The sequence below is a fragment of the Bactrocera dorsalis genome, chromosome 2 (assembly GCF_023373825.1).
Source record: "Bactrocera dorsalis isolate Fly_Bdor chromosome 2, ASM2337382v1, whole genome shotgun sequence".
Lineage (NCBI taxonomy): Eukaryota > Metazoa > Arthropoda > Insecta > Diptera > Tephritidae > Bactrocera > Bactrocera dorsalis.
Genome location: NC_064304.1, coordinates 19,888,979 through 19,914,563, shown reverse-complemented (window position 1 = coordinate 19,914,563; position 25,585 = coordinate 19,888,979). Strand labels below are relative to the sequence as shown.

At 38.2% G+C, this 25,585-nt stretch overlaps 4 protein-coding genes across 5 annotated transcripts; all 4 read right to left on the bottom strand.

Moving 5' to 3' along the window:
• Positions 1–6,364: 6,364 nt before the first annotated feature.
• LOC105229870 (uncharacterized) lies at positions 6,365–8,160 on the bottom strand. Its single transcript, XM_011210357.4, has 2 exons — positions 7,457–8,160; positions 6,365–7,405 (listed from the first exon to the last, which is right to left on the bottom strand). Exons 1-2 carry the CDS (start codon positions 7,737–7,739, stop codon positions 6,438–6,440), a joined length of 1,251 nt encoding a protein of 416 aa, XP_011208659.2. The 5' UTR covers positions 7,740–8,160; the 3' UTR covers positions 6,365–6,437.
• Positions 8,161–10,006: 1,846 nt separating this feature from the next.
• On the bottom strand, positions 10,007–12,014 carry LOC105229924 (putative ankyrin repeat protein RF_0381). Its single transcript, XM_011210429.3, has 5 exons — positions 11,329–12,014; positions 11,145–11,274; positions 10,842–11,087; positions 10,295–10,499; positions 10,007–10,218 (listed from the first exon to the last, which is right to left on the bottom strand). Exons 1-5 carry the CDS (start codon positions 11,754–11,756, stop codon positions 10,058–10,060), a joined length of 1,170 nt encoding a protein of 389 aa, XP_011208731.2. The 5' UTR covers positions 11,757–12,014; the 3' UTR covers positions 10,007–10,057.
• A 2,172-nt stretch (positions 12,015–14,186) lies between these two features.
• Positions 14,187–18,151, bottom strand: LOC105229925 (odorant receptor 82a). 2 transcript variants are annotated; one of them, XM_049447115.1, is made up of 7 exons: positions 17,578–18,151; positions 17,320–17,503; positions 15,272–15,617; positions 15,065–15,169; positions 14,807–14,959; positions 14,630–14,727; positions 14,187–14,572 (listed from the first exon to the last, which is right to left on the bottom strand). In XM_049447115.1, exons 1-6 carry the CDS (start codon positions 17,936–17,938, stop codon positions 14,677–14,679), a joined length of 1,200 nt encoding a protein of 399 aa, XP_049303072.1. In that variant the 5' UTR covers positions 17,939–18,151; the 3' UTR covers positions 14,187–14,572; positions 14,630–14,676. The 2 variants fall into 2 exon arrangements, with proteins under 2 accessions (XP_049303072.1, XP_011208732.2); XM_011210430.4 differs by having other exon boundaries at positions 14,187–14,727.
• A 5,342-nt stretch (positions 18,152–23,493) lies between these two features.
• Positions 23,494–24,677, bottom strand: LOC105229871 (uncharacterized). Its single transcript, XM_011210358.3, has 2 exons — positions 24,558–24,677; positions 23,494–24,475 (listed from the first exon to the last, which is right to left on the bottom strand). Exons 1-2 carry the CDS (start codon positions 24,570–24,572, stop codon positions 23,657–23,659), a joined length of 834 nt encoding a protein of 277 aa, XP_011208660.2. The 5' UTR covers positions 24,573–24,677; the 3' UTR covers positions 23,494–23,656.
• Between the last annotated feature and the right edge of the window lie 908 nt (positions 24,678–25,585).

The following is a 25,585-nucleotide window of genomic DNA, read 5'->3' as shown; positions in this document are numbered from 1 at the left end:
CGACTCGCCAGTGGATCTTACAACATCTGAACAGATAGATCAAAAATGGCTAATAGAGTGGAATCCGAAATTTGTTGCTCAGAGCTGGATCTCAGATGACCTTCAGGCTTTCGGAATTATGCAGTATGTTTCAGGCGGAAGTTTTTGCGGTCAAAAACGCGGCTGAGATAACCAACAATGCAGGAAATAACATAAAGAAGACGAATGCATATGTACGAGTACATCGATAGCCGTCGGCAATTAAGGCAATAATCTCACATCGTGCTACATCAGAGAATGTCCTTGGAAGTAAGAAGGTAGCAGATGTAGCAGCTGTCGGAAATACGCTGCATATATACTGGTTCCAGGTCACCAATTCAAAGAGTATAGCGAAGTAGGTATAAGACTTCTTATGCTTCTGTCCAGCCTTATCAGTAACTCTTGTTGGATATCTAGGAGCCCCGCAGTTCAGGAGACTAAATGAAGTATCATAATTGGATATCAAATCGCTCATATAAAGTTCGCAAAAAACGTTTCCTTCTGAGATTTAACGAATACTCCAACTAAAATTATACTGAACCTCCATTACTAAGGATCAGTATGTCAATGTGTTTCGTGATATGCGCCGGGTTTAACCTAACCTGACCCAACCTTTACATCCAAATCGGGTTTAGATTTAAAATTTGTATAATTCAACTGGACTATTTTTTGATGATTTTTATGAATTCCATATTCTGAAATATTCTCTTCACTAAATTCAAAAACATTTTCTATTTTTTGTTTTTGTAAACTTTGAAATACTAAAACAACAGCATCTAGTTTACACGTAAGTGGCTTAGTTCATTTCCCCAGCTTACGATATATTTGCTTGTTGTTTAATATTCATAAATTTCTAGCTAAATAAATGCATAGTAATTCTAAAAACAATACTTTTTTACAACAACTACATACTGGTCCACCATTATAATCCTGTGAATGCGCTTAGCGCTTTTGTCTGAAATAAATCAGATTGTTCGTATTTACACATGTGGGTCTGTAATAATTTCACTGATCCCATCTGAGTTAACAAAAAAATTTTTAATTCCACTCACCCTCATTTAACACAAATTCCATTCAACTTATGAATAAGTAAATATATGTATAGGAGTGTGTAAATTCATTAATCCCCTTTTTCACGAACTTAATTAGACATTTTTCAGTGATTTATGCTTCCTAGGTGAACTTTTATGAATGAAAGGGGATTTGGTTTACAAATTTGTTGTACTATGTAATAGGTTTTTTGCTTTTCACTTATAAAAAGTTGGCTACCGATTCGAAAAATATATAAATAAAAAAAAAATAAATGGTATCTGGTTCTCGAAAAATAATAAGTTGCTTATGAGCCTATGTATGTATAGTATGTAAAGTAATCCCATTTAGTAAATTACTGGTAATTAAAGAAGTGAGCGATATCCGAACAATTACGACACTTGAATTTAAATTAAGCTTTTGCCAATAGACAATATCGACGCTTTTGCGGTCATGAAGTGATACTGACAGAAGTTGACAAAAACGAGTTCATATATAGTTTGAGACTTCGAATAGCGGATTAAGTGCTAAAAAACAATAAGTTATGTTAAAAACTGGACCTGATGATCTAGACCCGAATTTTGGAAATGTATTATTTTCGAAATTCTGATCTATCGTATAATTATACAGAAGTTGTACCACCCTGTGCCATATTTTTCGTTTTGGCTTTCTTTTTCGAAAATAGGATTGAAAATGCGAAAAATATAGTTACCGAATACAAAATATACAGCTAAAAAAAAAAACTTAAAAATTAGAAAATTTTGTATTATACTCGAAATTCGGATCTATGTAATCAGGTCTGAATTCGAATCCGAATTTTGAAAACGTATTATATTCGAAATTCGATCTAGCGCATAATTAAGCGAAAATTGCACCACCCTGTGTCAGAAAAAATAATAACCTGTTTCATTTTTGCTTTCTACTACTCAAAAGCGAATGAGTACTTTTTTCGAAAATGGAATTGAAAATGTGAAAATATGTATAGTTACCTTAAATTCAAAACAAAAAAAAAAACACAAAAATTCGAAAAATATGTATTATATTCGAAATTCGGATCTAAGTAATCAAGTCCGATTTCGAATCCGAATTTCGAAAACGTATTATATTCGAATTTCAGATTTATCGTATAACTATGCGAAAATTTTACCTGACATCTTTTTCGAATCGAGTTACAGAACAGGACCTTGATTTTGAAAAATTATTTCTTCGAATTTTCTTTTGCGCTGAAAATTAATGTTATTTGTCATAAAAAGTAAAAAGGGTATATGATAAAATTTAATCTGATATCTACCCCTTAGAATTAGCACTTAAAGACAGCAAATATTAAATGCTCTGGATTTGAAAGTTTGGATAGCAGAGTACTTGGTAAGCATAATTTTATTAAATTCCGATAACTTGCAAATGAAAAAATAACTCGTTAGACAGTGATATCTAGCTGATTATTCATAACCCGTTGATGATCGTTTACTCGTTCAACGGGCAGGCTTTATTGTACCACACGAATCTACCTAACCATTTCACCAAAACGAATTCTCAAAGCATTGAAAGGAAATCGTAGCGAGAGACGTAGTCGAAATTTTTATATGATTTACTCAAAGCCAAATAAAATTTCCCGAAAAATTTTATAAACCAGCTCATTTTGTGCTCCAATGCCGGAACGTCTACTTCCTCTTCACTGCACAACAGCGCTTTCTAGTATAACTGACAACGGCAGAGAAGGCGTCAGTGCAGTGCTGAGATATGAGCATGATGAGCATATTTACCAGTAAAGAAAGCAAGCAAACCGTTACCAAGCAGTGCTTATTCTGTTTATCCAACAACAATCATCCAACAACAAGCATATACTATTACATACATATATATATATACATATTTATTTGCATATACAACAATATACGCTTACCGTTGAGTTATATACAGGAGGGTTTATGCTGCTTTATAAAGGGAGCTCATACCAACACACTAACGCGCCCACTTTTGACTGGAAAGCACTGATATGAGTATCCCTCCAAATTGCATGCTTGGCTGGCAAACTAAAGAGTTGAGAGTTGAAGCGTGGCGGAGCCGAAGCAGCGCACTGGCAATGCAATTTCCCTTGTGCTCATATTTCAAGTTCCACACAAAAACCTAAACTGCCAAAAATAAAAATCTGGGAAAAAAATTTCGAAAGCGAAAATAAAACTTAACTTGAGAACATAAAAATAAAATGCATAATATTGTACTATGTTTGTATATATGTGTGTGTATTGGTGTAGGGCGGTAAGGCTAACGGCTTTGGCTACGTAGCAGCATGCTGGCTAAGCGCCATAAAGTATGCAACTTGCCGGCAGTCCAGCCAAGCGCATACTCATATCCACACACACACCTGCATACTTCGCATGCAGCTAACGGAATGCCTTTTCATTTTCCGTTAGTTCGTTTGATATATTTGGCATAATGTGCTGCTGCCTTTCTTTCTTTACTTCACTTCACGCCCCACTTACATTTCAGACTGCATACTTGTTATTAACATTTTTAATGTGTTTTTATTTTTTTTTTGGCTTTTCAACACCAACGCGCTGCCAGTCAGCAGATTCTTGTGCGAAAACCCACGCTCCTCGGCAGCTTTGCACTTTTCAGTGTGTGGTCTCACACATGTGTGCACCTACGGCAACACTGATAGCAAATACTTTGCATAGACAAATGTTACATAACCTTATGCGTTTTGAACTGCACCTCTGCCACCAGCTCTCACACCCACTCGCCTTTCGCCTACCTCTTAATCCTTATTCTAGTGTTGGCATCCAAATATGGAAATTGGAAAATTAAGTTCCAAATTGTAGTAGTTGAGTTGGTTCCGCCGCTTCAGCTCTTGGAGATTTGCCGAAAAATGGTGTTGTAATCTAGGTGTGGCTTCCGAGTGGTCTCTGTGTGCTGGCTTGCTATCTTAAATAAATAGAATTTGCACAAAAGTGGGGCTTGCATAAGCAAACAGGCGCCATTCACAAATGCAACGAGCATAAAGGCAAAGCGATATTGAAGTGTATGTACCGTTAGGTGATTTCTGTTTGTCAAATTGTGTCTGTGGAGGCACTTCGTGTGTCCGTTGTGTTCGGTCCGGTTGAGCACCTCAGTAGATGGCTCTTGTAAAGCCGCAAAATGACAGGATACCACAAAACTAATACACACAATCCAAATGTTCTTACATCAACACATAAATATATTTGCACGTGTGCATGTATGGGTGCTTGTAAATTTTCTGCAAATAAGGTTATGTGTGCTCATCACTGGCATCTTTACTGTAAGTATGGAATTTTTATCCAAAATTGTATGCAGCAAGTATTTTATTCACTGGAATTTCATAAATCTTCTAACTAGAGAATTGAAAAGCAACATAATTCAAGAAAATAATGAAATTTTTAGAATTAGCGTCAGTGGTACTAGCTTAGAAAATGGGTATTCATTGAATACTCGTATATGATAGTGATGAAAACTGTAAAAATATGAGTATTCCTGAGCAATGGTTGCTTTGGGTCCCTGTAAATATTTTTTAACACAAAAATGATCTGATAAACTTATTTTGAGCCTAGTTTGGTATAGTTTGTTGGCCGGTGGAATCAGTGGTATACATATCTTCAAAAATGATGCCGGTCAGAACGTAACCGTCAATGGCGATCGTTATCGCGCTTTGATAACCGACTATTTGATACCTGAAATTAAAGCTCGTCATCTCGGTGGCATTCGGTTTCAACAAGACGACGCTCCTTCCCACACATCACATCAATCACTTAATTTATTGAGAGAACACTTTGGTGAGCAGAAATTTCACGTTTTGGGCCGGTGGATTGGCCACTATGATCATGTGATATCACGGCATTAGCCTTTTTCCTGTGAAGATATGTGAGGTCTAAAGTCTATGCGGATATTCCCGCTTCGATTAAGGCCTTGGAGCAAAACGTGACGCGTTACTCAACGAATGGACAATCAGATACATAGCCACGGCCAACATTAGGGAGATATAATATTTTACTTTGTGTGTTTTTTCTTTAAATAAGTAGGGAACCTCGAAATGGATCACCTTTTGATACAACATGCAGCGTTATCTGTTTTTGGATGACAAAAATTAAAGTTATAGCAATTTTAAGAAAAGAAAAAGTGTGCTATTTTCCATTTATTTCAAAGAATAAATATTGTTTAGAATAATCTTTTTGGGTAGTAAGTCCCCCATAACAAGTTTTGGTCCTTAGCGATGGCAGTTGAAGTGCCGTTACTTAGTTCGTGAGGAGAAGATGATGATGTGAATTTCAATAGGTTCTGCAGCATTTCCACCGACACCTCTTCCAGTACCATGGTGGCCATAAATATTTAAAGCGGGCTGATGGACTACAGATGCTCCATTGCTTACTTGCTCTTGACATTTCTAGCAGTAATCTCGATCTATCAGCTCCACTCTGCAGGTATGCCACCACCGGACTGTGACCAATCAGTATTATAATCATGTTCCTGTAATTTCTTCTGCCAACAATGAGCCAGGACTTTGTAAGCAGTTTTACATTCTGAAAGAACATTCCAGTTCGCCACAAATACAAGACAGAGGGCGTACTCAAGATTATTTGTAGTCACACATTTTCAAAAATAGTCGTAACGATTTAAATGAAGACTTAAGTCCAGATCGTCTCAAAGCTGATAATAGTGCTAAATTTGTGAAATTATAGTTTTCGCTGGAAATATTATCTTCGGAATGTTAGCTGAGGGACTATATAGGAGTAGAAACACTATTTAGAGAATTTTACCTGAAGATTAGGGTAAAAGAAAGGTCTGAACGCGTTTTTTTCCAGATAAATCAAATAAAGACAAACACGTAAATGTGGTTTTGATGAAAAACGCATTTGCCTAAGCAATTTTCCTCCGTAAGCATCCTCATCATCATCCTAGAATTTGACTTTTTCCAATTTTCTATGAGTGAGTTAAATTAATTTATGTCCATAAGAAGCTGTTATAGGTGAAAATTCAAAAGTGTACACTTCCTTTTTTTGGATGACTGTAAAATAAAGTTGATCAGGATACCTGATACCCCAAAGATATTCCATGAACGTGTGGGACATACGTATTGGACTGAACTTACAACTGAGACAAAGAATTTTCTCAATCAATGAAAGGGAATAGCTTACGTCCATTCTCCGAATTTGAACCCAACATCGTTTTTCTATTCTCAGACTTTAGCAAAATATTCTCTAGAGAGTACGGTATTGCTTTAACTAATTGCAATTTGAAATTTTATCTCAAAAACTTTCTGCTTTCGATAAAACCTATAAGAACAACAAAACCGAATTTTAATAAAAAAGCATTTGTAATTCATAGTTTCTTAAAAAACTAGCTAATTAATATTTTGAATTTTACGAAGCTCAGTTTTACACATAACATGGCATACGCGGCTCTGGGGCAAATACACAATCAAAGCTTTCGGCGAAATCGCGATTCTGTTTCATGCCCAAATAGAAGATATTCTCGGCCAACTCTTTGCCGAACTCGCAAAAATTCTGCCCATACAAAATGAAGAATACCTTCTTATTATCCAACTTAAAGCGTGACAGTATTCTGTTCTCATGATCATAGATGTCACTGTTCACACTCGCCCGATCAGGCTTCAGCCAAGTACTATAATCAACCCAAGCATTTTGGAAAGCCTTCAAATAAACCAGCGCCAAAACACGCGCCTCGTCCAGCACATGCACGTATGGTGGCAACTTCAAGCACTCGGCAAGCTCATGCACGCGCTTCGGCTCACGATCACGCTCCGTCGTGTTGTACAATGTCATCCAGAGATGAACATTCAAAGTAGGATAGTAATAAGACATCGGCATATTGCGACTTTGATACAAATACAACGACCAATCCAACATGGTGCGCTCCACGCCCAACTCATAGCTGGAATTACGTCTACGATGCAACTCTAAATTACGCACATTATGCTTATAACTCTCGGGATACATCATTAACGATTCGTATTCCTCGCTTAATTCGTGTGGCCGCAAATAAATCTGCGGCAAGCGGAATTTCTCTCTCAACGTCTGCAAGCGATGACGTATCGGGTGATGCATGAAATTGTGCGTTTGCGCGGCCTTTAACAGAAAAGTGTCCAGTAGTTGCACGAAGTTACGATGCTCCTCCGAATTGCTGCCGACATAGTTCTTGGTGATAATGTAACCAAAAAGTGGCTTGAAATATTCGAATGTTTCGCGATAGCAATCCTCCAGCCATTTCTTCGAGGTACAAGAAACGAAAAAATCCAACATCTTGTCTTTGGCACTAAACTTCTCGGGATCTTGCTGCAGCTCAGTAAATAACTTCATGAGATCATCGAGTTCAGGCAAATGACCTGTAAGTCAGATGTTAATACTATTTTCTACTTCACTTTATTTACTCTTACCAAGTATCGTGAATAGCGGCTTACTATAACTGCAAACATAATCGTAGAAGCTCTCGCAGGGATACCGATTTGGGTTAACGGACTCATTTATGCGTATCGCGAGTTTTTCCAGCTGCCTTTCGCGTGCTCTGGACACATACTTATATGCTCTCAAATCGTCCCCACCCACAGGCAGACAAAACATGAGCGCCACCAATGCGCATAGCAGGATGCTGTAAGTCAAAAGCGCGCTTCGTCCCCGACCAGAGCGACATTGATGAATGTTCTTGTCAAGCGAAAACATTGTTATGAATCACGGATTTAATGCACTCACATCACTATCACTCACATAAACCGTTAATAGTTTATTCAGCTTCACGAAACTTAGTTTGCTCTGGAGCTGACAAACCGCACTTTGTTGGTCAACACTTCGCGCCACCACAACTTTGATTTGTGTCAAAAACTTCGGCAATTATTCGGTTATTTACAAAAAGCGCGTGACTTGAGTACTAGCGACTTGTCCTCGACACAATATTGGAAGTATTTATGAGTTTTTGTGCGCGATCTTCACTTTATTATTTTAAGCGTGACACGCAATTTACGAGCGTTGACTCTATGTAAATGCTGCCACCACTGCTCACCACTCGTCACTTGCCACTGACACGCTGTGGCGCTAATCTGCGAACTTAAGCTAATCGAACGAGCGGCGAGCTTCACTTCAACACAATTATCTCTGCTGCTTTTGGTGATAAGCATTAATAAGCGATTTAGTTTCATTTAATTTGTGTACGTTTGTATATCGCTTTCGATTTGTGTAATATGTTTTGATTTCTACTTCTATAGTATGATTCTTTCAAATAAAGGAAACAACAAAAAAGTGACTCAAAATGTTGCTAAATTCTTTGATAAGACTCGGAATACACTTATGAAATGTCATTTATGTGAAACAAGTTTATATAATACATACGTAACTGTATTAAAAAATATATTTATTTTATTGGAGAGAGTAAATATATTCTCCTTTGGATTATAGTTTGTACAAGTATTTAATATATTAAACTATACTTTAACCAATAGTATTGCCGCCAAGTTTTGTATATCCATCGGAAGTATATGAAATCGAACCAACTATTATAACATATAAAAGTTTATATCTTGCTATTGATTGGTCAGTTTAAATTGCCACCTGTATGCTATGGTGATCTGATATGAACAATACGTTCGGAGAGTAATAATTTCGTGATGATAACTTGGTAAATGAAAGAGTTTGAGATCGATCGGTCAGTTGTATGACAGCTATATGCTATAATGGTCGGTTCTAAATAACTTATTCGGAGATTGTAACACTGTCTTGAACCACTAGTTGATCAGAAAAGAAGGTGTGCTAAGTTTTAGGTCGATATCTCAAAAAATTGTAGGAATAAATCGCGTGTTTGCAGTCGGGCATAGCTAAATCGACCCAGCTCATGTTTGGAGATTACAGGTGTAGAGTTGAGTCCCTTAAAAATAATCTATGACAAATTTATTGAAAATATAATGTTTTGATATCGACAGTTCCGAAAAATGTACAGTGAAAAAATATGTGTTTTCGTTAAAGCCTTAACTTAGAACTTGGATGAAGGAAAAAAACTGAAAATTGGATTTTTGGTATACATTTTTTATGAAAAATGAAAAAATCAGAAAAAATTGCGGCAGATTTTTTTTTCAAATAGTTGTAATCGAAGAGAGATCCTTAGTCGAAGTTTTTAGGAATTATATCTCAAAGACCTGTGCAAAATTGCATGAAGATCGGTTGAGTAGTTCCCGAGAAATCTTGCAACCAACTTCAAAAATACAGTTTCAAGAAAAACTCGCTTAAAGACGGCTCACTTAGCCCATCTAGCCTCGAGCGCACAAGTTATCAAGGCTACATCTCCGAAATTATTACTCAAATCAACCTGAAAATTTAGGACAATATTCTAAAGATGTTGCAGAATTTAAGAAGATAATAGCAAATTTACTTAAAAAGCTGAATATCTCGAAAAGTATTCATGATAGTGATTTTTACCTCGGATATTTTTATAGCAAATACAATTTCCTACAAATTTGTCATTTAAATTTTTTTTATAGCTCCTGTCATTTACGAGATACATACAAAAAAATGCGAAATTCTTGGAAAAATCGGGTTTAGAGCCCCGTACTACCTCGCCGGTGTGAGTTACGACTTTTTTGCACTAGACACTTTTGTAGAGTAAACAATTCTGAGAAATATGCGTCTAAAGTCAAAGGAATGCCATAAAATACCTCTTATCTATAGGAATTTAAAGGTAAAAACTCACGATTGTAGTGTATTTTGTATGGAAAATTTTTACAGGCCTTGGTCTAGTTCTTATTGTTAATATTAAGGGCTAAAATTTTCAGGGAATTGTTTTTAGGGTATTTCCAAGGAAACTTCGTGACGGGACTGAAAAAAATTAATAGTTCAATAAAAAACACCATTATATTATATATGTAGTATAATATATATGTACATGTATATGACTAAATAAACTTTAATAAAACTCATGATGCATTTTCCAGCAAAACCAAAACATTTTACTTATACAAGAAGCTAGTAAATAAACCGTTTACGATCTACTACTCTCACTTAGGCCGCAAGGCCTTCACCAGATAATCACTCGCTATGTCGTTCTTGTATATGTGCGCCAAATCCACGCAAGTCTTGCCCAGTTTATCCACGGACTTGGCATCCGCACCGTATGTCAGCAGCAGCTTCAGAATACAAGCGTCAGCGCCCATAACAACTATAAATGGCAAATTGTAAATGCAAATTTGCAGCAACAGCCTTACGTAATCGCCTCGAACGTGAACTGTACGCACCTGCACGTGACAGCAATGACCAGCCGCAAGCATCCGTTGCATTCACATTGGCACCGTTTTCCAGCGCAAATCTAAGCAGCTCCAATTGATTAGCGTCGACGGCAAAGTGACAAGCAGTCATGCCATTAATGTCAGTTGCTTCAAGCTGTGCCTTACGATTTAGCAGAATGCGTGCGACGGCCAAGCGCCCATGGTAGAAAGCGAGCTGCATGCGGAGTGGAAAGAAGCAGAAGGTTGGAATGTGTTAAATTTCCAAATTGTTTAATTGCGATACTTCAAGAAATTCTTAAACTTCTCCGATAATGAGAGCACAAAAGATCCTTCTTCTCTTTTGAGAATTATAAGTGTTGAATAGAATTGGGAATATTCGGTACGAGACGGGAAAAGTTCATCTGGATGAACTTCAGAAAGTTTTTATGTTTTAAACCGATCAATGTGGAATAAATTTATCGAAGACACTTCTTTTTAACGGAAAGAGTTTCTTTAAATGGAACCGAGTTAAGCATAGTATGTCTTTCGTTACACTTCTATCACTTTTTCTACACACCTGCAGTGGAGTGCGTCCATTAAGCGGATTGCCGGTATGTACACTAGCGCCATGGCTCAGCAGCACATCGGTGACACAATGCTCACCGCTCATAATGGCATTCGCCAGAGGCAAGTAACTATTCGGACCGGGATAGTCTAACAAGCTGGGTCGTCGCCGTAGTATACGCTTAACCAAAAACTGTTGACCTTTCTTGATGGCGCGGTGTAGACACAGCGCAGTAGGCTGTGGTGCCAAAGTAGTAACCTAAGGGTCGAATGTAAAAGCTTCAGGTATGGTAATATAGAAATTAGCACTGGTTACCAAAAACTCTGGTGACACTTTGACATCCTCAAACAGACCGAGTGACTCCGAGAAGCGCTGTCCCTTGATGCGCAAACGATATGTGAAGCTCTCGGCTAAATTTTCGATGGTCGTAGGTGCATAGCCTACCCTTTGAAAATATATTACATACTTTTTGGTGTGAATTTATTTTAAAAGTGCCTACCAAGCGACTTGCTCCCAGCCGCGTCGTCGGTGATATTTTTCGATTTTATATACCTCGATGACGTCCAATAAATTCCAGTCGAGGCACACACTATTCAGTTTCTCCTCCACGACCCGTACATTGAAGGCTGTGTCACAAGGCACAACACAGTTTTCTCCAATATTCCCAACAGTTTTCTCGTCTCCAAGTAAATTATCCCCACTAGTGTGTTCGTCCTCGTTGTCAGGGCTAATATCGCAATCATAAGCTTGCTTTTCGCCATCAACTTCCATTTTTATTATATCTGCCACATTTCTTGCAATTTCTTTATCATTTTCACAGTATCCATTTGGCGCATCAGCGCATAATTTATCATTTTCTTCAATTGCAAATTTTTCATTTCCTTCTGAAATGTCACTGTTTTTACTTTCGCTTTCCCGTTTTTGCATTTGAAAGTTAAACGTTTGCTGTTTCCTTACTTTGTATTCAAATAAAAGATTCTTTGGTGAATGGACACTTTTTGTTCCATATATTTCACTCACTCACTTTTATTTCACTGATTTATGCACAAAAGATTGCTATTTCATCGTTTATATACCGTTATTTGTTTTATCGATATGATGATGGTTACCATAGTGAAGATTATTTTTTAGGGGAAAACCATACGAATTGTCAAAGTAAATTTACGCATATTAAATGTAACGTTTTATACAAATACTTATGAGAGATTACTTACTCTCTTTCACCCGATTTTGTTCATTGTATGTAAGTATAAAAATGTCCACCGCTATAAGAAAAACACTCTCCCTTAAGATAAATCACATATTGACCGATATATGCGGTATAAAGTCACCTGGAAGTTTGAAAGTCTTTATATTAGGTACATATATGAGGGCTAAGGAAAGTATTGACCCGATTCAATCCATTTGTAGCACACAGACATGCTACTATGTGGAAAGGATTCACTCTGAATTTCAATTATATATCTCAAACATTGACCGATATTGTCGGTGAGAAGGCAACTGTTAGCACTGGGTCCACACATTCAGTACTTAGGGGTTTGACGTAGCAATTTTCTCATATTCCTATACCACAGTGCGAAGATGGGCGAAATTAGACCCATATAGGCACAATTTTGAATTCTATGTCCATGTTCCAACTCTTTCACTTTCCTTGCCAAGAAACGCACGTACCAAGTTTCGTCAAGATATCTCAATTTATACTCATGTTACAGGTTCGGAGGACGGAGGGAGATAGATAGTCACCCGAATTTCAGTTCGTCTCTTAATCCAGCATTTATACATATACATATAATCCAATATAAATCTGGTTTAGTTACATAGTTTCAGGGTAGACATACAACCGTTAGGTGAACAAAAGTTTTATACCCTGTAGCAACTTTAGAATATTATCAATTTTCCTACTTAAAAAATATATTTTTCAAATAATTGATATCATGAAACATGCCAATAAACAATAATGCCAAAATTTATATAATTTAAAGTTTAAACAAAATATTTCAATTGACTCACCCTTTTTACATTTGCATTTTATTTACTCTTAATTCTTTGCCAAAAGTCAATCAGCTGTTTTAGCTGCTACAACCGGCCGCCATTTCGCTGAAATATTCCACTCTTCACTCATATAAAATTTCACTACACTTCTGACCAATGAACAGCGCATTATCCACTAATTTATTATGCCACACAAGTGTGTACTTACAGAATATTAATATATTAACATATTTTTAAATATTTTAATTTATTTAAGTCACATTTTCACAATATGAAGCACTAAGACTCACACTCAAGAAAATAACAACTTCACCGGGCGAATGAACTAACGGAACTGAGGAAATTAAGATAAACCAAAAACCAGTACGAAATTATTTACAATTTCCTCTTTAAGAAACTTTGAATTTAGGCGCCCTAAAAGTATGCAGCGCTTGTTGAGCGAAAAATATAAGTTCACAACTGCTTGGCAGTTCATAGTAGGAAGGTAATAAACTTTGCTACTCGGATCGAAATCAGAATTTGTATAACAGTTTTTAAGTTTCCTACGTCACTTGATCTTTTATTTTCCCAATTTCGTGTGATGCGACGGGTAAAGATAGATTGATTAAGGAAATTTTAATTTTTTTAGGGCACTATTGAACGACATTTTTCAATTTTTTGTACACAATTGATTTATGCATCTATGTATGCTATGCTAATTAAATTTTTCTTAATAGAGCTTCTAAGAAAGGTTTTGACAAAAGCATGCTTATCAAAAACACATCGACTATAAAATATTGGCTCACAAATCTTTATTACTTTGATGAAAATTATCTACAGACCAAGTTTTATGTTAAAGTTTCACATTAATAAAATAGTAAAGAGATTTATCTGACCGAACTTAGGACTTTACCAGACAGATGTATCAGAATAACGTAAGTGAATTTACTCAACAATGCACTTCGCATTATTGCCTCCCAGAAGTATGCTACGAAAAAGTCTTTAAAATGTATGACACTATAGAAAAGTTTGTTCATATGTAGCGGTAGTTAACTCAGCTAAATATTCAAACAATTATATAACAGCATTTGCATTTCCTTTTCACAGATCTTCTATTTCCTCAGTTGCCTTTAAGTATCCGCCTGGTCAAGTTGTAAGTTTGCGTGTACGTAGAATTTATAATTGTATGATTGAAAGCTGCGGTTTTCTTTAAAATTGTGAAATAGTGTATATATTATGCGATTCAGATATAAAAATTCCTTTTGGAATAGATCTAGATAAGTAGAAGCATTTTTGCTTTTCTTCGCAACGAAAATGTAAGCAATATGGCGGCCGAGAAGATGCTAGAGAAAGCAATGCAAAGCATACACAGGATGAGTCACATGATTTCTTTTTTATATACTTTTAATCTTTGACGTTATTATGTAAATACAAATGTAAATATGTAAGTGCATTTACTTTATATCATATATTTATCTAAATTATATGTGTAAATATACAGCTGAAAAGCTATAATTGACTTATAAGAGGGAGGTTTCAGTAGGTTCGTCCTTTAAAGAAACTACTCAAACAACAATATTTCATAGGATAAACAGAGATAATGTAAAACAACTACTCATAATACTTAAAAAGTGAACTCGAAAGCCACAGAGAATTTAGAAAGAATTTAGATAATTTTGCTACCAGTTCCATACTTCTATAACCACCTTCACGAATATATAAATTCATACAAACTGTTATAGCGGGCTTAAGTTGCCTCGACATCATAAAAGCTGTCAAACTATAAATAAGCTTAAGTTAATCGCTGGCTTAGTTTTGGGCGACCCCACCTTCAGCTCCTTTCTACAATCATTCTTTAACTGCTTTTAAGCCCACACTACTCAATGGATTGTATGAAAGTGATGTATGACATGGCGGCCTTCAAAATCTGCAGATAAAATATTTATTATCCACTAACTTGCCACACAATTAAGTACGAAGACACATGACGTTTATGAAACACTTACGCTCATGAAATTGGCCAGCGAAGCCTCGTAGAAGCCGGCGCTAATAATGATCTCACGCTGTGAACGTAGCATCATCAGACGCAGAACGTGGCGATGACGAGGCGGTAAATTATACCATTGCGACATCTGAATGGCCGTACTCACGGCAGAGCTCTGCCTCGCCATAAATTCCGAATTTAATAAAAGCCGAGAAAGAAGTTGCCAAAAAAGAGTAAAAGCAAACATATAAACGTACTATAGCAACAACAAAATTTCTACCTCAGTTTTGAGAAACTCGGCGCCATAACAGTAAATCAGCAATTGCAGCAGAATTGAGCTGAGAAACGTACAATAGACCACCATCTCCATGATTACGCCCATATTCTGCAACAAGAACAACAAGAAGAAGAAAGTAGAGTAAATAGTGGCACATAAGCACAATAGTACAATGGAGCGTTGGGTGGTAGAGAAGGATTAGGCGCGCACCATCACCAGCTGATAAATGATGACACACACTTGCAGCGATGTCATCAGAAATTGTCCGAAAATTATTGGCTTGAATACGCGCTGCACGCTCTGCGCGAGCCCCAACAGTCGTACGTGGTACTGCACGTAGATGCCAAGCTCCCGCTGTAGGAGCGCTTCGGATTTGTCGAATGTATTTGTCTCGATGAAATACTGCAAAGCTTGAAAATGACCACGCAGATTTGTGGTGAACGAAACAAAGAGACCATCCACAGATGTTGCATGCATCACCACTACTATGGTGATGAATACGGTGTAGATATAGGCGAATTCATAGCCTGGTGTAGACTCGAAATCGAAGGGGAACCTGTGTGGGAGGCAGAAAGAAATTTTGATTGTAATAGCTTACTAATGACTTGGAAGTTATAAATGGTGAAATAAAAAGTAAGTAAACAGTTATTAATAAACAATCAATTTGGTGGTCTTCGAAAAGAATGACTCATAGTAATATTATTGACAGAGGCCAAGAGTTGAAAAAGTGATGTTTTCCATGAACAACTGACAGTGACCACCATGAGTGCTCGCCATATTTGATAATTACAGTCCGGGGTTTTTATAGTTAAGCAATCAGGGTATTCATGAAGCCTGACTAAAAGAGTTAAAATTCGTTTAAAATTTATAATTCAACTTAGCGGACATGGCCCAGAAACGTTACAGCTAGCTCACAGACTTCTCTAACAGTCGAATCCATTGTCAGAAGCTAGTATTTTTGCAGTGGCGGCAGAAATATTCACCGAATATACTTAAATCCGGGAAATTCCCAGTTGCTTTTGGATGGATTGACAGTCCTTGACCGAATATACATGAATTCGGGGCATTCCCAGTTAACTTGGCCCGACTGCCCTGGGAATGGCTCTGTTTGTCCCACTAACTCTCTAAGCACTAGTATTTTGAGCTCCTCTCATAAAAATGGACCTTCTAGCTCATCAGTTTAAATACTAGAGTCCGAACCTGAGATCGTAATTATAAAAATGGTACTTTGAGCACTATGTGGGAACGGAGAACAAGATTTCGTAGTGAACTGAAAGGGTCCATCAAGCCGAAGTAAGGCTATTTATATTCAACAAGACACACATACGACCGGTTTAATGAGGTATAGTTATGCTTCTGGGTCAGAAGTTGCAGTTGTAGTGCTTTACCCAATTCCTACTCTTGCGTCCTCGCCTCGCACCCTGCAAACGTGAGTAACGCTTGTGTAAGATGAGGTAGCCAACGCGTGTGGAGCCTGGGGTCACGGCTAAAAGAGTGTAAGTTTCAACGGAGCTACTTTGACATATTCGGTTTAAGGGTTTACTGAAGTCTAATTGAAGTCGCCAAAGATGCGGGCATCGATCGCGAAACATGATATATATGTTTTATAATACTCGCCCAGCGAGGTTGTGTGCTGGGCTTGGGACAAACCCCATAGTAACCACTTCCAATGAACAGGAAACAACAGCCTCGGATTCAGCGTTAACATCCAACACAGAATCACTCTTTCCAACAGGTGCTACTTTGGACTAAGTAGGCAATTGAAAAGTGAAGCGCTCTCCGGCGAACAACGGCCAAACTCTACAGGTCATGCCAGTACTGCTATATGGTGCGGTGGCATGGACAATGACATCATCTGATGAGTCGGCCTTAGGAGTATTCGAGAGAAAAGTTTTACGGAAGATTTATGGTCCTTTGCGAATTGGCAACGGCGAGTACCGCAGTCGAGGAATTTTAAATATTTTATCTTCTGTCGATGAAATAGTTAAAGAGGTCTGAAGTTATAGTTAGTATTCACTTCGAAGTCCTGAAAGGTTATTAGAAGAAGTAAAATTTTGTTTAAAAAAAGTAAGATTTAAGGTAAGACCCATCGAAGTTAGCGTACAAAAGATATTATTTATCGAGAAGTCTATTACATAACCTCAAAAAACGCACTGAAGTATGAAAATGTGATTATAAAAGAACCAGATACACTTTTAAGTTCAAATGAAAGAAATTAAAAATTAAATCTAAATTTCATAATTTCATAATTTCCTTACCTCATCGGCATTGGTAACTCCAGCGGTATCGGCTTAGCTTGAAATTTCGCCCAAATCATGCTAACCAACGGGTTTATTGTGAAATACAAGCCCGTGCTCGTGCACGCACCAAAGTACAGTTTAACAAATCTCTTTGCCCCCACATTGACTGTCACCAGACACTTTTTCGCACCCGCTTCTTGTACTGTGCAAAATACAGCAACAACAAATAAGTGAAGAGCGAAAGTTATGCAACAGCAATAACACCCCGCTACTTACATTCGTCGTACATGCTTTCAAACTCGGCCATTAGGCTTTTGAACTCGCGCTTGTAAGTCAGAAATGTTGAGGTCTTGATGACCGTCAGCACATTGGTGAAGACAATACTGAGGCAAGCCGTCGCCAATGCCAAATCGTCGATATGATAAATAATGTAATTCATCATTGGCAATTGTGCCGACACCATAAACAACAACAATAGCACATACTTCAATGCCTGCCAATGGCGAAAGCACCGCCGCTGCCGCTTCGACTTCGATTTTTGCTCATCGCTCGACGACGCTTCATTGTTATCGAAGATGTCTTGGTGGCCCATTACACGCAGACAATTGCGTTGTATCCTAAATAAATCCTCCGGCATTGTTTTGCGTTCAAGCGACGTCTACTTATGGCACGGTTGTGGTAAATATGGGAATCACCTACGACTACTTCAACTTCAGTCGAGGCGGGTATCAAGCGGCTCTCGAGTGCTTGCGCGTTCCACTTAGAGCTCTTTGTGCTTGGTGATATTTCACTTTCGGCTTTCTGATTGTCTATTCTGCTGCGTCGAGAGTTTTATTGCTTCGCCGCGCGGTTGGGCATTGCTATTGTGCTTTATGCGACGCAGTTATTTAAGGGTTTAAAGAGACAAACAATTGACGTGTAATTAATTGTCACATTTGATGCGATAATTACTTGTTTTGTATGTCGTTGAATGTTGCTGTAATCATTGTATTGAAATTGATAATTTTAGATTTCAATTATTTAACAGTTATGCTTAGTATTGGCTTAGCGGGAGGTCTGTGGATTGGGTTCTAAATTTGTTTGTGATTACATGTTGACAGGTTAATTCCCGCGCACTATTGTTACATTTAATTACAGTTGGCGTAATTGCCTCGAAAATCAAGCCGATAATGCAGATAATGACTCTCTTAAAAACTTAATTGTTTCCCATTGTCGTCAGAAAGGACTTGCTATTAATGATGGCTTGTCTCCAACATAAACAAATGTAAATGAAAATTAATGTCTCTCATATATTAAATCTAAAAGGAGAAAGGATAAAGTAGAATTGTGAGAATTATTTTTTAATAGCTGAAGATATGGCGAACATTTGCAGATGAAGGAATGATAGCACAAGTTGTAGTTAAAGTTAAATTGATTGTAGAGGGTTCAAGGACAGGCGGTCAAGGTGGAGGCAGCGGTAGAAAGCGCTTTTAAAATAGTTTTGAGGCATGTCGCTTAGTAGACAGTCCTTTGCTGGCCAGTTTAAAAACATTTTTCCTCACTATCTCCTTACAAGAACATCCTGGTACATTTTTTGTAAGCCTCAGCTGCGAAAAGCTCTGGTTCCTGCCACTATTTCCTTTCTCTGTCCTTAACAGTGTCGCAGAACTTTATATGAAACTGATATTTGAATTGTAATGGAAAATAAGAGAAGAACGCAGGGACAAAGGTCTGGAGAAAGGGCTCACCATTCATACAAGGTGCGTTTCAAATTAAAGAGGACTTAAAAAAAAACAACAACAATTTATTTTATTCAAAATAGTCTCCTTCTGCTTCAATACAGCTTTTTGCACGGTCCAAAAGCATGTCGAGCGAGTGTTTTTGCTCGTTGGCCGGTATGGCTGCCAGTATGCTGGTGCAAACCTTTCGAATGGCCTCTACGTCTGCATAACGCTTTCCTTTCATGGGCAAATGCATTTTTCCGGAAAGGAAGAAGTCGCTTCGCTTCATGAAATTCTCACTGAACAATCGATAAAGATAGCAGATTCTAACGCACCAGTCGGCATATACAAGGCGCCAACAGGGGGCGCTAGATTCCGAAGTCCTGTTTACTTTGAAACGCACCTTGTGCATATATTTATGACTTACTATACTTTAAACCCTTCATTACCATTCTGTAATACAATATGTTTCTTTAAAAGAGGCCATAAATTCGGCGGTTCTCTCTTTATTTCACACCAGTGAACACTTTATTGAAGTTTTGGAATCGATATAAATCATATGGGACCAGGTTAGGAGATAACTGTGAATGGGGAAGCAATTTTTCTATCATTTTCATTACCTGCTTGAACAGTTCTCTCTTTTCCTTGAAATTGTGTTGTTTTTTGCAACTTCGGTAGAACTCCGATAACACTCATTGAATCAAATTGTAGTAACAGGAGCTTTTATTTTGATCGCGATAAACTATTTGATTAACGTATCAAATCCTTTTTGAAATTTTTTTATAATAATATAAATGCTGCCGAAAATGGTATATTTTTGGAACCTACTGTTTATCTTTTGAAGGTTAGGTCTAACTACTCTCCTAGAAACGAAACGAAACTCTAAATATGTTGGGTTGAGTTTCGTTAATGTTCTGCAAAGTAATTATCTGGAAGTTCCGAAAAGCCGCCGGAATAAAACAATCCTTTACACTGACATTTTTCCAACAAGAACGAACACCAAATGCACTGATTCAAATATAGACGACATTGTGCACAATATTATATATAGTATTTGAGAGCCAAAGTGACTGATTCTTTGGTAATATTTAATGTAGACTTCGTCTTGCGCTCTGCTACTTTCTCTAGAGGTGTTTGATGGTATCGGCATAATAAAGCACATAACCCTTATTGTTTTATTCTGGATAGAAGAAGAGTCATTATCCAGTACTCAATTCGTAGTCATAAAATCTGCTGCCAGACAGCAGATTTGATGCTCAGATGCGAATTATTAAGTCAATAAAGTTTGAAGACAATCCCTGTTCTTTTATTTATTTATTTATTTTTTTTTTTTTTGATAAATATACCAGTGCATTTACCTCAGTAGAAATAAAACCCAAACCAAAAAAATTCTAATATTTCCCAACACGAAAACCACAGGAGCGCAAAAGCTGAGAGTTCGAGTTCACGAATAAAAGTTCGAGATTAGTCATCGCATTCAATTATTATTTTTTGGACATCTTTTTTATATGCATACTTACATATAATATACCGTTAATCACTTCATATACATAAATAATGACCAACTAATCCACCAATTATGTGAAGTTCTCTTAACAATTATAACTGATTAAGAAAGTTAGCCAATAGCGCTTTGATCCATTGGCAAAATCAAATGCGAAAAATACAATTAACTTTTGGAAGTAATAATTTAATTGTGTTTATTTCACATCATATTACATATGGGCTTATGTAGCGTTAGCATATTTATATATAAGTCCAACATACATACATACATATGTTACGTACATGAATATATGTTAGCCGCTGAGCTGAGCTCAGTTGTTTGCTGACGTCGACTTCATTACTTCAGTGCGCCAGTAATGATTTATGGTGTATTTTTCAAAGCAATAGCACCCGCATTACAGAAGAAATTATGTTAGCAGTAATAATTACAGCATTATGTATTTTCGGTTAGCGATTTTGGTTTTGTTACTAGACTATACTTCATGTATAATTTAATGTGTATATTGGAAGACTTGTCTCAATACCAGTGATATATAATTGTTTCTGCGGTACTATAAATTCAATTCAATTCTGATTTACTTATCCCAATATATAACGGCTGCTTTATTCGAAAAAAAAATCATACAAACTTAATATAATGTTTGTTATCATTCGAAAGAAGATTTCTTAGCATTTATTGTTTGAAGATTTTCGCTTTCTAATTTTTTCCACAGCTACGTCTCAGATGATCCATCCGTTGAGACCAATTTTCAACGACTCGTTCGAACATTCCGACTGGGAACTGGTGAATGACACGCGGAATGTTTAACTTCAAAGCCTGAACCGAAGCGGGATTGTCCACAGAGACTTTAGACTTTACATATCCCTACACGAAAAAGACTAAAGTCTTGGTGATTAATCGATCGACCCAAAAAGTGAAATTATCTGCTCGCAGAAGTGCTCTCTCAAATAAGTTTGGCCATCTTGATGGAACCAAATGTCGCGAGATGACGAGCCTAAATTTCCGATGTCAAATAGTCGGTTATAATGGTACGATAACGGTCGCCATTGATGGTTACCGGCATCATTTTTTATGAAATATGGACCGATGATTTTACCGACCCCCAAACTACATCAAACCGTTGATTTTCTAAATGAAGTGGCAGCTTTTGAATCTCTTCCGTTTGCTTTACATAATTTTGCTTCGTTACATACCCATTGAGCCATAAATGGGTCTCATCACTGAATACAATTTGTCTCGAAAACTCTGGAATTTTCAAGAGCCCATTGTTTGAAGCGCTTGGGAAGTTCAAGCCGCGTCAAGTCCTATTTTTTATGCTTTCAATTTAAGATCTTGACGTAAAATGTGCCAAGTAGTTCCATACGTCAGTCCGAGTTGTGGCTACGGCTACTATATTTTCTTCACTGGACGTGGTCTAGCGGTCAATATATTATATATTCCGATCCGAACACTAAAACATTTTTATAAAGCATTAAAAAAAGAGCAAAAAAGCGGAAGGGAAATATTTGACAACCTTATACATTATATTATCCAGTAATAAATGCTGGGTTTTGAAGATGAGTGAAGTTGTTGTGAATCTCAAAATGATATCACACATAATATCTAATCAACCTTATATTTTAAAAGCATATATAGCAAAGACACTTCTGCTTTGTTTGCAAATGATCACCAGCATAACTTTCGTTTGATGTTTAACGCAGCTATTTCATTGAGTCGTAATTATAACCTGACGAGTCGTCTCGATAACCTAAAACTAATAATTCATCTTAAAAATCGCTTAAGGCCACCTAATATTAGAGATCTCCTTGTTGTCTCTGTTTTTGTTGTTGTTTTAAAGGTTTTCTAATCCCCGATAGGACGGTAAGGGTCGTTTGTGTTGTCGTCGAGGTCATCTAACGGTAGGCCCAAGAAACGTGCTGTTTCGCCGGGGTCGGACCAAAGGGAGAAGGGTGTTAGATGAGTGGGATTTGTAGGGTATGCAAAGAGGTGGCCAGTGTCACGCGGAGATTCGTTGCATGCATTCCCACGACAGCCGGTTCTACGAACCGGAATTGACTCGGATTTTATTCGATCAAGGGCTGTTTTTTCGGCGATCTAACCCCGTTTGGATCGGTGAGTACTAATTTAACATATTCAATCGTTATGTCACTTCAACTCTCATTCTCGGACCAGTTGGATATAGGAAAGGTAATTTTCAATTCCGAATTTTAAAGTTCCGAAAATGGCCCACCTTGACAACTTCGTTTTTCCAACATACTCGCATATGAAGTGTGGGAATGCTTCATTAAAGTGTGTAATATTTTCAATTTGGTACGCATATAACGATAGAGATGCGAAATCGTCCAACAATCCGAAAAAATAACAGACCAGAGCAAAGAGTGATGTATTAATATTCAAACATTATCCCTGGTCGGTATAAGCTGACCAAAGCAAGGAAAAACTGCTGCTTTGCAAAATAAATTAATACTGACCAGCTATTATTGCTTTGTGAAAAAATAATTTAATTTAAAGCGAATTACAAAAGAAAGAAAAACGAACGAGGGCTTAACCCATTACCAGGTCATATATGTATGCATGTACATATGTTTTAAAAGACTACAAATATTTCCAAATATCGCTGACCGCAGTTGATTGACAAACGCGCTGTGAACGAGGCGCTTCGCATTACGTCGGCAAGAAGTAAACAAAAACTCAGTGAGTGATGAAGTGGGGGCGTAAGCCTGTCACTCGAAACGAGGTATTGTCGAAAATGTTGCCACAATGAGTGAAGTGCGTCGATTGCGGTTGGAAAGCAAAGAAAAAGGGAAATCTATGATTTTGCTACTTTCGCAGAGTCCAAAAATTTGGCAACTCGCTATTGTAGCTGTGTGGTAGCTTGAAGTCGCAGCATTAGTGGGTCACTGCTGTGCGTTGTAATAATAGTGATTTGCGAAAAACTTTTAATTTCAATTCATACAAAAAACTTATTTATTTCTTCAACACTCGCATGACAAACGAAAAGTTTGTGCGAAGCAAAGTGCAAAAAATACAAACATTACAACAATGCTCTGCGTCTCACTTGTGGTTCAACGCAAAGCGTAAAGCGATTATAAAAATATTTAACAACAATAACAGTACTAAAATATCAACAAACAACAACTATCTCCGCTTATTTGAAATTGGGTGGCAAGTATGCATTGTTACCGGCATGTCCGCCGATGGCACCACCACCAATACCACCACCAATACCACCGCCAATACCGCCACCGATGCCGACACCAGCACCAGCTCCAGCGCCAGCATGAGCACCAGCACCATCGCCGCCGCCCAATGAACCGATAACGGAGCTGACTGGGGCGACACCCTCGTCGGTGACCTGGCTGCTGCCGCCGAGCGCATCGTATTGAGCTTGGATTTCCTGTTGGGCATGTTGAGCCTCCTCGGCGGTCTTGTACTTGATGAAGAACACTTCGGGTTTGGTGGTAACAGCGGGCTGCTCCAAGACTTGAGCGTCGATATCGGTGCCGTCGGTCTTCTTGTTGAGCACATAGATGACGGTCTTCTCTTCGTTGATGGCGGGTGTGATCTTGATGGAGGCCTTCTTTTGCGAACGGTTTGGTGATTTGATGAAGACTACATTGTAGTTCTTGCGTGGCACACCGACGGTGATGTGTTTCTCTTGGTATTGCTCTTCGGCATCTTCAGGTGCGGTATGGATGAAGAAACGTTTGGACACCACAGCTTGCTGTTGTTGCACGCCAGCACCACCATGACCAAAGAAACCACCATGTCCACCGCTAACACCACCGGAAACACCACCGGAAAGACCGCTGCCGCCGAAGAAACCGCCACCAGAGCTAGAGGACTGACTGAACTGACCGAAACCGCCATTTCCATGTGCGATGGCACCAGCACCAGCACCAGCGGAAGCTGGGTTGTAGTTGTAGCCTTGTGGCGCGGCAATGGCCACGGCGGACAAACACAAAACCTGTATGGATGAGATGAGTAAAAAGTTAGTGAAGTGTTAGCGGCACTCTAAACCATGTGTAATCCTCTGAAGACATGCTTACAATGAATCCACGCATTTCTCTGCTTAAGGTTTTTTTAGTTGGGATAGTTGTGGTTGTTGTGACTGAAGTTGTTTGATTTGCTTGAAGCTTTGCTTTGAACTGATGAACTGTGGCACGGCGTACTTCTTTTATACCAACGAAATCTCTAACGCCACATCACGCAGATGATGGACCCAACCGCGGCGCATCACCATTACAGCACGCCATGCTCGACACCCCCCACCGCTTGGCATCAACGAGCCAGTCGTAACGCCTCCTCAGCATCCGCCACATGGCTGGGCTTAGTAAATTGTTTTAGTTGTTGCACTTCCACGCTCTTCGTCAGCTGATGGATTTCTTATCGCTTTTTGTTGTTGCTCGGCATTGTCGCTGCTGCTGTGTTGTTGTTGTCAGCCCTAGCAGCGCTGACTTTCGCTGAATTTTCGGCGCTCTGCTTGCACCAATCTGTTCCGCAGTAACCGATTTTGGGTTAATTACCGAGCTCGCCGCTCTCGCCGCACAGCTTTTTTGATTATCTAGCATATCGAAGGTATTTCTATTTTCAATCTACTAATTTCTATAAATCCCCAATGACCTGTGGCTAAGTGCGCTCGGCTGTGGCGCGACCGTTGCCAAAACATTTCTTCGGCTGACACCTCGCCAACATTGGCGATCAGCAGCGTGGATCAGCGATAAGCGCCGTAACATTTCGGACACAGCAAATGAGGTGGTGAGTAAATCGGTGTAGGTGCATATACATATGTACACGCTCATGTAGCGGCGCATAGAAACCCATGTCAAGCCTTGCGTCATCTGTAGTAATTATCCAACTGTTTCGCTTTAGTGTAGATTTCAACGCCGCTACCTTGCCACCCCGCTTGCCGCGTGTCTGCCGAAGCATAGGGTTACCTACAAATGTAATATAACCTGCGGCAATTGGTGAAATACATACATACATACAGTTATGTACTATATGTCAGCGAATTTGTTTTAGTTTAGCCTTTAGCTTTGAGACATACATACATACAGAAATACCTATATGCTTACAT